Source organism: Poecilia reticulata, linkage group LG19 (genome assembly GCF_000633615.1).
Source record: "Poecilia reticulata strain Guanapo linkage group LG19, Guppy_female_1.0+MT, whole genome shotgun sequence".
NCBI lineage: Eukaryota > Metazoa > Chordata > Actinopteri > Cyprinodontiformes > Poeciliidae > Poecilia > Poecilia reticulata.
Window position 1 is genome coordinate 26,327,864 of NC_024349.1, and position 10,841 is coordinate 26,338,704.

Here is a 10,841-nt window from a genome sequence, read left to right on the forward strand (position 1 = left end):
AAAGACGCCATGTTTACATAGAAACTAAGCTACGCGAGGCTTTGTTTGTGAGACATGCAGTCACATGGGATTTTCGAGCTCGTTTCTGGGCAGAGCTTGGTAAGGTCCATTAATAAGCATAGACATAATATAAGAGTAGACCCCGCATTGGCTGCTCTGGCGCAGGAAATACGGCGGCCATCATGGAGCGGTACTCCCTCCTACTTTGCTCAATCAAAACAGCAGAAGATGCCTCAGCACTGAGGGATATTGTTGTCCTGATCTATGGACTATTGATGTGAGGCTCCACAGACAACATTTCACAAGTAAGATGGACATATTATTGTGTATATATTGTGATTAGAATATTACTTTACTGTATTTATGTCCACAGGTGAGATACCAGCTAATATTAGCTACAGTGCTTGGTGTAATACGGATTCAGCCCCGCTATGAAGGCTAATTCTGTAAATCTAAAAAAAATTAATTATTCTCTAACATTGACTTTAGCTTATCTGACACAAGAGCCAATATTAGAAATGAAACAACATATATTATAAAACTTATGTGTTATAACATTCACCTGCAAAGTTTACACAGGTGGTAAAGACCATTATTTATATGCAATTCTTTCACTCTGTCAAAAGTAAGATACATCCCAAATCTTCCGTTTTTGTTTTGAAGGTTTCATAAACACACAATGTGAGGAAGAAGAGGGAGAATCTATAAAAAGAGACTGATTCACTGCAGCACGGATGAATCTCATATCGGATTTTGGACTCAATCTCAGCTGCTGAATCTCTCTGAAGCTAGAACTAGTCGGCTGGAAAACATGTATCCAATATATATTATTCAATATTAGTCATTATTCATTTGTGCCATTATTAATCATTATTTATTTGTGTTTGTATAGTTATATATGTATTGATATTACTAAATAATTTATTAAATAAATTATGAACGGCTGTGTGCTTTGTAATCTGCTCATCATACATCAATATCAGACTATTCCATTTCTATTCTATTGTTATAGCCACTAAGCATATTTAAATATGCTGAATGTATTAAAAACATTCTTAAAAAATACAATTGTTTATAAATGTAACTTTGATAGATGTTTGAATATGGTTTCCAGTAACAAAAAAGCGTGTTATGATCGATTAAATGCGCTGATACGTCATTGTGCTGCTAAACACATAACGCTGAGTGGAGTGGTGGACCGCTCCAAGATGGCCGCCCTAAATCTCATCAGCGAAAATAGGCGAGAGCGGTCCATGAGGCGTCTATCCTTATGTCTATGGCTTTGAGCGTTTTTTCGTCCCTCGTTCTACCACTCCCCCCCCCCCTGCAAAGTTGGTTATTTTTAAATCCTGTTAATTTGATTGGTTGTGCTGCAGCTACGCACAAGAGAAAAAGAGAAAGAAGGACGGTCTGCGCCTGTTAATACGGATTGAATGAAATTAATTAATGGGCCACTTTATAAATAATGTGTTTTAAATTTTAAGACTTCTGGTAAAATATCAAGTCTTTTCAAGTAAACAGCTTCAAGTCAAGTCCCAAGTCAATGGTGTGAAAGTCAAAGTCCGAGTCTTTGAGTATTTTTTCAAGTCAAGTCTCAAGCCTCGATTTTAATGACTCGAGTCCAAGTCATGTGACTTGAGTCCCCACCTCTGTTAAATGCTTTGCCCAAGGACACATTGACGTGTGACAAGAGGTAGCTGGAACTGAACCTATAGCCTTCCAATTACAAGACAATTACTCTATTCACCGAACCACATAGAGTTAATATCATAATCTTGATGTAGCCAGAAATTAAAATGAGTTTGACACCCCTGGTTTAGATCAAAACCTATACATGCATCCTACTTCACAATTATGTGTTAATTGGTTCTGGAATATCCCATAAAATCTCAAAAATGCATCAAAGTTTGTGGTTGGACTAAGAGAATGTGGAAAAGTTCAGGGGGCAAGAAAAGTCACCAATTCAGACCTGGGGCCTCAGAGTGCGCAGCTTTCACACTTTTAAAAACTGGCGTATGGACAAATTTAGAAAAGTGTGGCACACAAAAAAATTTGAATGTATAAAGCCGTGCACACAGACATACCTGTGCACCTTTCCTTTATAAATCTCAATTTGCGGAAAATAGAGCGCCACCCATAAATACATATGTAAATTAGTATAAATATCCGGAGGTCTGCCACCAGGTGAGGTAATAACCATGACAATGGTCCTTACTTGTAGCAGTATAAATATTTATAATAATAATAATAATAATAATAAGGTAACACTTTATTTGAAGGGGGTTGAATAAGACTGACATGACACTTTCATGAACATAAATAAGCCTTCATGAACATGTGTCATTAACAATGACACTTTATGACTGTTGTCATAAAGTGTCATTCGGTAAATTATGACACTTTTAATACAAAGTTGACATTATTCAAAATGTCTGTTATGACAACTTGACATTAACCAATAAATCATTACTGTTAAACTTTACCTTTAATAACATAAAGTTACCTAATTTTTAAAGTGCAATCAGTAATACTTTTATAACAAATTTATATCAGTTATGATTTCTTGATTAATGTCATGTCAGTCTTATTCACCCCCCGTCAAATAAAGTGTTACCAATAAGGTTAATAATAATAATAATAATAATAATTATTATTATTATTATATGTTTTACTTAAAAGGTGCTTTCAGGGCACATAAGGTCACCTCACAAAAAATAAAAACTAATACATTTTAAAGAAAAACATCCAAATAAAAAAAAATTTAAATAAAGGGATCATGCATGGGATTTATAGAAAGACGGCGTGTCAGAGACCTTTCAGTGGGGAATGTAGTCGTTTATTCGAACTAGAGTAGCGGTTCTCAACGTGGGCAGTACCGCCCCTCAGGGGGTTTCAGAGGATGCCAGGGGGCGCTGGCGGACATTTTAACAAAAGGGGGGCGCTGAGATGCCTTTGGGGGGGCGTTTGGTCGAAGGTAAACTTTACACCTTAAATGCACAACAATGCCAGTTTAGACTTTGAGCAACTTGGTAAAACTGTATTGTGCAACATTAAGTCATGCTTGGCTGCAACTATTGATGGCAGCTGCTCTTCTCTTCAGTGTTTGTACCTTATTGGCGCAGCTCTGGTCCTGCTAGTAGCTTCATCGGCGCATCAGTTCAGCGTTACACCGGCTGATGACGTTGCTGAGATTCACTTTGTCTGGTATTTTTGCCAGTTCTGTGATCATGTTAAGCAGCAACTTGTATTAAAAAGTGTTTTATTTCCGTTTAAAGGTTCCACGCTTCCATGGAATAACAACAGAAAATCTCTCCTGTAAACATGCAGTTACTAAAATCACAATACCCTCACTTTGTATCCCTCTTAAAAATGAACCCATTTAGATAAAAAAATCCCTCCATTGGTGATAGAGAGCGTTCATTTTATAGCGTTAACACCGGTGCTGTAAGTGGTCCGGTATGAAATGGTGTGATAGAACAACGGTACCACCGCACTTTAAAATGTAAATAATCAGAATAGTGGGCATGGCTCAACTGAAGGATGACTGCAGCTGGACTATCATCAACATTTCCCAGCAGACCAATATGATCTCTGATCAATCGCTCCCCTGAATCCCTCTATTGGTGATGTTCTCCATCAGAGCCAAAGCACTCCACAATCACGTTGTGCCGTGTAATTTGTGGCACAGCGTAAAGGTGTGCTCTTGCCGCAGCTACTTATTTATGTGTGATTGTGTGTACACAAACACACCTTAAACTAATCTACTGATTCAACCCTGCTTCTTTTTCAGTGAGAATGAAATTACCGTACCCTGCAGATGCATTTCATGCGCTTCGGCGCACAGACCAATGACTTACATGAGACAAAATAACACTGGATAGAATCAGATTGCAGTGTATTTAGGTGAATTTTGGTGCTTTATAGTTTGTTACTGTTCCCAGAAAAAGTTTGCGTGACTGCTGCGAACTTTCGCGTCACGTTCATTTTTATACATGCCGACTTGTGCGTAAAATAAGGCACCGCACAGTTTTTGTGTGTACGCACGCTTTATACACGAGGCCCCTGGTCTGGTTCTGGGATACCATTCCAGGACAGTCCTTGTTCAGATTTTTGAATTGATTAGTTCTGATGGAACCAGTACAGATTTAAGAAAGACCCTATTTGGTTCTTTTTGAACACCTTTGGGTAGTAGACAATAGAGCTGCTGCTGCAGGTCCTCTGACTTCCAGCCTGGTTCCGTTGGGTCAGCTGTCCTGTAGCGCCACAGAACCTGTTAATCTGGTGCCATCGCAGCAAAGCCTGAGCCTGCGAAACACACAGATGTCAGGACCAGAACACAAATTAGATTCCATGAAGAAAATCTGGAGTTCTGGTCCATCACAAAAAACAGAACAAGAAAGTCCAGCAGCAGTTACTCACTTTGGCGACTAGAGGTGCCTCAGCTCCTTCTAGGAGAAAGAAAGCTTTCCTGAGATCCATGAATGTTCCCTTACAATTCTTTATGATTGCTGCTGGATCCAGTTCTCCTGAAAACATCAGAATCCAAACAGAATCCCCAGAACTCAATCAGGCAAAAACTTTCTCAAACTCTGAAGTGACAGACAGAAAACGTCCAATATGCTCTTACCCACATCCAGACAGAACTGAGCATGGTTCTGCTCAGAGCAGCCAATCAGAATGGATTCTTTTAGCAAGGATCCATCAGAACCACTTTTATGCAGAACTGACTGGACTTCTAGAAGATAAAGCCAAAGAACAATGATCAGGTAACCCTGCTACTCGCCCGTTGACTGCTGGAGATAAGCACCAGCTCCCCTTGTGACCCCCACTCTGCTCCAACCCAGACCTTCTTCACATACCCAAAACCAAACTAGGAACCATGGATAGAGCCTTCTCACTCTACATCTATAGAATGCCCTACCTGACACTCTAAGGGCACCACAATGTACTGACTGTTTTTTAAAAAAGGCCTTAAGATATTTCTTTTTAGCTGTCCTTTATGATCTAAATATGTAAAGGGTATTATAAATAAAATTTATTATTATTATTATTAAAGACAACTATGTTAGATAATGGATGTTCAGGTTCTACATTAGGGTTAGGTCTGAGGTACTATATCAAGTTGTGTCTGTAACATTCTGGGTCAGAGGTTTGTCTTGGTGACTGATCTTGTACTTAATTTTTTGAGGATGTCTATCTGAAGGTTTGTTTTATTTTCTGAGGTTGTGTACCTGAGTAGCTGAGAGCAATAGGTCTAAAGGTTTCCGGAACACTGCACTGCAGCAGCGGCATGAGACGATGAAACAGGAAAATATGCCCATTTTGCAGTGCTGAAAGACATGCTGCATCATTCTCCTTCAGCTTGTTTATGTACCTGAAGAGATCAATCAATCAATCAATCAATCAATCAATCAATCAATCAATCAATCAGTTGCATGTGAGCTCCTGAACCTAATTCTGGACACAAAGCCTGAGCAGAACCGGGTCAGACTGTAATGTCCTCCAAACAGAAGGGTCCTCAGGGGCCTTAATGCCGACATGCTGGACTGGATCATGCTCTGAACCTGAGAGTTATGGAAAGGCTGCTCTGGTTCTACTGCCTGCAGAAGGACAGCAAGGTAAAGTTAGGTACACAGATGGTACAAGAAAAACAAGAAAAACTGTTCATCTTAAGTGCAACCAGTGAGACACAACAGCCCAGTCCTATGAAGCACACTCACACAGCTCAAGGCTGATGTTATTTTACAGAAAAAAGCAAAGTTTTGTCTGGTCAGAAAATAATCTATTTCATGCCTTAAGACATGACTTATTTGGATTTTAAAAACAAGTTCTGTTCGCAGTTGCAGTACTGAACTATGCTACACTAAATAGTAATTCCCTCTAAGATACAGTTGAAACCAGAAGTTTAAATACAACAACTAAATAGACACACAGATTTTTTTCTCATTGTCTGAAGTTAAACCAGGCCAAACTTATCTCTATGGGGTTCCATTTGTATCAAAAATAAGTAGAAGTCATGTGTAGATGTGTCGTTGGTCTATCTTGCATGTAGATGATGCACATGTAGATGTTGCATATGTCTACGTTGCATATGCATTCGCTGCATATGTGTTTGCTGCATATGTAGATGTTGCATACCTACGTTGCATATGCTGCACATGTCTATGTTGCATATGTCTATGTTGTTCGCTGCATATGGTTCATGTCGTTGGTCCGTGTTGCTATTGCCTGTTCTCTTCGCCATTAAAAAGTCTTGAAGTAGGTCATGTAGGTCAAATAGTTTAGTAGATATTACAAAAATGTTGGTCTTTCAGTATCAGTGGTTTCAATAAAATTGTTTTCAAAATTTTAAGATTTCTACCTCGTATTTTCTTTAGGCATTAGTCGGGGCCAGCTAACGAGGTGGAGGGGTCCTGGAAAACTGAAGGGGGCGCTATTTCCCATCATTTCCGATTTTAATTTTTTTTTTTTAAATCTGCGATATATCTTCATTTCATTTCAAGAATAATTTATTTTCATCCTCAGTATGTTTTTGAACTTCTCTCTCATTTTTCAGCGCAGCTCACAGTTTTAAACAAATTCTGTAGTTTTCGGGGTACGTCTAAATCTGCTCACATCTTTTTGGGCCTTCTACTGCCTCTAGTGGCGTGGGGTGATAACACTAATATAATTACAAAATGCCACTGTCTTTATTATTAATTCTGGCATTAGGATAATAATAATAATGTGCCTGTGCAAATTACAAACCGAATTCTAAAAAAGTTGGGACACGAAACAAATTGTGAATAAAAACTGAATGCAATGATGTGGAGATGGCAAATGTCAATATTTTATTTGTAATAGAACATAGATGGCAGATCAAAAGTTTAATCTGAGTAAGTAACATTTTAAAGGAAAAATATGTTGATTCAAAATTTCACAGTGTCTTCAAATCCCAAAAAAGTTGGGACATGTAGCAATAAGTGGCTGGAAAAAGAAAATTGAACATATAACACACAGCTGGAAGATCAATTAACACTAATTAGGTCAATTGACAACATGATTGGGTATAAAAAGAGCTTCTTAGAGGGTCAGTGTCTCTCTGAAGCTAAGATGGTAAGAGAATCACCAATTCCACCATTGTTGCGCAGACAGATAGTGCAGCAATACCAGAATGGTGTTACCCAGTGTAAAATAGCAAAGACTTTTAAGTTATCATCATCAACCGAGCAGAACATCATCAGCAGATTCCGAGAATCTGGAACAATAGCTGTGCGTAAAGGTCAAGGCCGTAAAACTCTACTGATGCTCGTGATCTCCGGGCCCTTAAACATCACTGCACCTTAAACAGGAATGTCACTGTCAAGGAAACAACAACATGGGCTCAGGAATACTTTCAGAAAGCATCGCCAGTGAACACAATCCACTGCGCCATCTGCTGCTGCCAGTGGAAACTCTACAGTGCAAAGAGGAAGCCATTTCTAAGCAAGCTCCACAAGCTCAGCCGTTTGCACTGGTCCAGGAGTCATTTAAATTGGAGTGAGGCAAAATGGACGACTGTTCTGTGGTCAGATGAGTCACGATTTGAAGTTCTTTATGGACACTGGGAGGCCATGTCATCCAGACCAGAGAGGACAAGGATAACCCAAGTTGTTATCAACGCTCCGTTCATCACTGATGGTCTGGGGTTGCATGAGCGCTGGTGGCCTGGGCAGCCAGCATGTCTGGAAAGGACCATTAATGGAGAGAACTATGTTCAGGTTCTAGAACAATATGCTCCCATCTAGACGACGTCTCTTTCAGGGAAGATCCTGCATTTTTCAACAAGGTACCACATTCTGCAGCAATCACAACATCATGGCTATGTAGGAGAAGGATCCGGGTACTGACATGGCCAGCCTGCAGTCCAGATCTTTCACCTATAGAGAACATTTGGCACATCAAAGAGGAAGGTGTGACAAAGAAGGCCCAAGATGATTAAACAGTTAGAGGCCTGTACTAGACATGAATGGGAGAGCATTCCCATTTCTAAACTTGAGAATCTGGTCTCCTTTGTCCCCAGACGTCTGTTGAGTGTTGTAAGAAGAAGGGGAGATGCCACACAGTGGTAAAAATGGCCTTGTCCCAACTTTTTTGGGATTTGTTGATGTCATGAACTTTTGAAACAATATATTTTTCCCTTATTCTCTCAGTTTAAAGTTTTAATCTGTGATTTGTGTTCAATTGTGACTAAAATATTAGAGGTTGGCACCTACACATCATTTCATTCAATTTTTATTCAAAATTTGTTTAGTGTCCCAACTTTTTTGGAATCCGGTTTGTAATTTGCACAGGCACATTATTATTATTATTATTATCATACTGCCAGAATTAATAATAATACTTTGTAGCATTTTGATTTAGTAATGCAATTAGTTGTGTTACCACCCCACGCCACTAGAGGCAGTAAAAAAGGCCCAAAAACATGCGACTAAGGAGCAGATTTAGAAGTACCCCGAAAACTACAGAATTTGTTTAAAACTGAGCTGCGCTGAAGTAAATAAAAGAGAAGTTCAAATACATGCCGGCAGTGAAAATTCTTAAAAATAAAGATATACAGATTTAAAAAGAAATTTAGCGCCCCCTTCACTGGGCCAGGACCCCTCGACCTCGTTAGCTGCCCTGACTAATGCCTAAAGAAAATACGAGGTAGAAATCTTAACATGTTGAAAACAATTCTATTGAACCCACTGATATTGAAAGACCAACATTTTTTAATATCTAATAAACTATTTGATCAGACATGACCTACTTCAAGACTTAATGGCGAAGAGAACAGGCAATAGCAACACGGACCAACGACATGAACCACATATGCAGCGAACGCATATGCAACATAGAAATAAGCAACATAGACATGTGCGGCGAACACATATGCAGCGAACGCATATGCGACGTAGACATATGCAACATCTACATGCAACATAGACCAACGGCACATATTATCATACTGCCAGAATTAATAATAATACTTTGTAGCATTTTGATTTAGTAATGCAATTAGGTTGTATCAAAAATGGGGTTCCATTTTTGATACAAATGGAACCCCATAATTTCACATAATGGAACCCCATAAAGATTAAATATAAGAATACTTTTGCAGTATCTGGGAAGTATATGGATGAAATGTTGAGTACATTGTGTGCAAATAACTTAGAATGTATAAGGTATATCGAATTTAATTAGCTTTACCGATGGTTAACTTCCTTTTTGAGTATTGAGGTTTTTGTTTTGAAGGGACAATTTCTTGTTTAACTGTTTAAGTAAAGACAGTTTAATTAAGTTGCCTGTTAGCCTGGTCTGGAGCAGGTTAGCTGCACAAAAGAAATCGCCATGGTAACTTATTAGTTACCTTTTTTTGTGAAACCGAATCGAGACTTAAGCCAGGGGACCCGGAAAATACACCGGCTTAACCCGCTAACCTGGTTCTGTGAAACAATTCTCCGTTGTTTTCCTGTCAACCTCCTGACTGATGGTTATGAACAGGAACCCAAAGCAACTGGTCTGTTATGCCAGAGTTCTGTGTCGACCTGCTGTCAGTAATCCCACCAAAAGGTTCGGTTGTGACAGGGAGCAGCATCCAGTGGGTCAGATGTGTACAGTCATATGTTGTGGTTGCAAGTTAAAGGCCTGCTGTTTGTGTTTGAGTGTCAGCCCGTGTGTGCGGTACCTGAATGTTCTGTACCACTTATCTCTTCTTCTTCTTCTGCCGCTGATTGACTCCTGGTTCCACCTGCTGGTTAATCGTGTTCCCTGCAGTATTGACGGGACATCCAAGCCAGGTTTCGAGGCGTGTACCGAGTAAAAAGAGGGTGTAGCAGCTCCCCAACACTTGAATTAATTTGCGCGGTCTCGACGGGTGATTTTCAAGGTTTGTTTATTGATGATCATCGGTCAACTCAATCATCTTGATCACCATAGTCATCATAGTCACCTTGATTACTTCAGTCACCGTGAAAACTAAACAGATATACAAATATTAGAATATAAACATAAACTTACAACACACAAAACAACCAAATAAAACGTACCTCGCTGCTTTCACCGGGAAACGCTGTGTTGATAGTGCCAAGCACTTTGACAGTTTATTCAAGTCGTTCATTAGTACAATGATTCTGCCAGTTTTTATAGGGGCTGCCCTCATTTAGCTACGGCAGCCCGTGAGGTACATAACACACACAAAAAATAAACTTTACAAAGTGCAAATACAGTTAAACAAAACAAAATACAAACCACCAGTACTAATCAAAACAGACAAATATTAAACAATCTGCAACATCCTTCAAATAATTTACCATAAATAATCTACAAATTTGAATGATTTAGGCAACTTAAATTAAATGATTCATTATCCATTACAGAGGGCGTGTCAGATGAAGCTCCTCTTCTCTGCTTGTGTCGTCTTGCTGAAACAGTTGGAACTGGATCTGATGCCTCGCATAGAGCTTTGGAGCTGACGTCACAGCGTATGACGTTTACGTCGCTCGGCGCCAGTTTTGGTGTCCACAGACCAAAACAAACTATTCAAAACTCCGGTGTTTTCATAATCCGTATATGGTTCGTTCTTTGTTTTTTTTGTTTCAAAATAAAATTAGAAAAACCAAACAAGCATGTGTTCTTTTTTGTTTTTTCGTTTTTAAAACAAAATTAGAAAAACGGCAATTGCAAAAATAAAGAAAATGAGCTGTCAATTTCGGTTTTCATTATTTCATTTTTGGCAAGCGGTCTGACCCGGAAGTTCTCTCTGTCCGGCTGACGCAGGGACCGAATCACACACATTATGCAGGCTGCAGGGAGACAAGCTTGTTCATTTCAGGCTATAT

At 39.2% G+C, this 10,841-nt stretch overlaps 2 protein-coding genes across 9 annotated transcripts in view; both read right to left on the bottom strand.

Annotated features, from left to right (window-relative positions):
* The window catches only part of LOC103482140 (zinc finger protein OZF), a 23,342-nt gene extending 19,102 nt beyond the window's left edge, over positions 1-4,240 (bottom strand). Inside the window, exon 1 of the mRNA XM_017310863.1 lies at positions 4,180-4,240. The gene's annotated coding sequence lies outside the window, so the exon portion shown is untranslated. The remainder of the gene's footprint in view (positions 1-4,179) is intronic.
* The window catches only part of nudt13 (nudix (nucleoside diphosphate linked moiety X)-type motif 13), a 15,235-nt gene extending 4,791 nt beyond the window's left edge, over positions 1-10,444 (bottom strand). The window contains exons 1-8 of one of the 8 annotated variants that reach the window (XM_008438102.2): positions 10,378-10,444; positions 10,050-10,166; positions 9,704-9,978; positions 5,452-5,600; positions 5,232-5,374; positions 4,628-4,735; positions 4,420-4,526; positions 4,180-4,305 (exon numbers count right to left, since the gene is read on the bottom strand). In XM_008438102.2, the coding sequence (XP_008436324.1) occupies positions 4,180-4,305; positions 4,420-4,526; positions 4,628-4,735; positions 5,232-5,374; positions 5,452-5,555 (588 nt within the window). In that variant the 5' untranslated portion in view covers positions 5,556-5,600; positions 9,704-9,978; positions 10,050-10,166; positions 10,378-10,444. The other 7 variants (XM_008438101.2, XM_017310864.1, XM_008438103.1 and 4 more) reach the window with 7 other exon arrangements.
* Between the last annotated feature and the right edge of the window lie 397 nt (positions 10,445-10,841).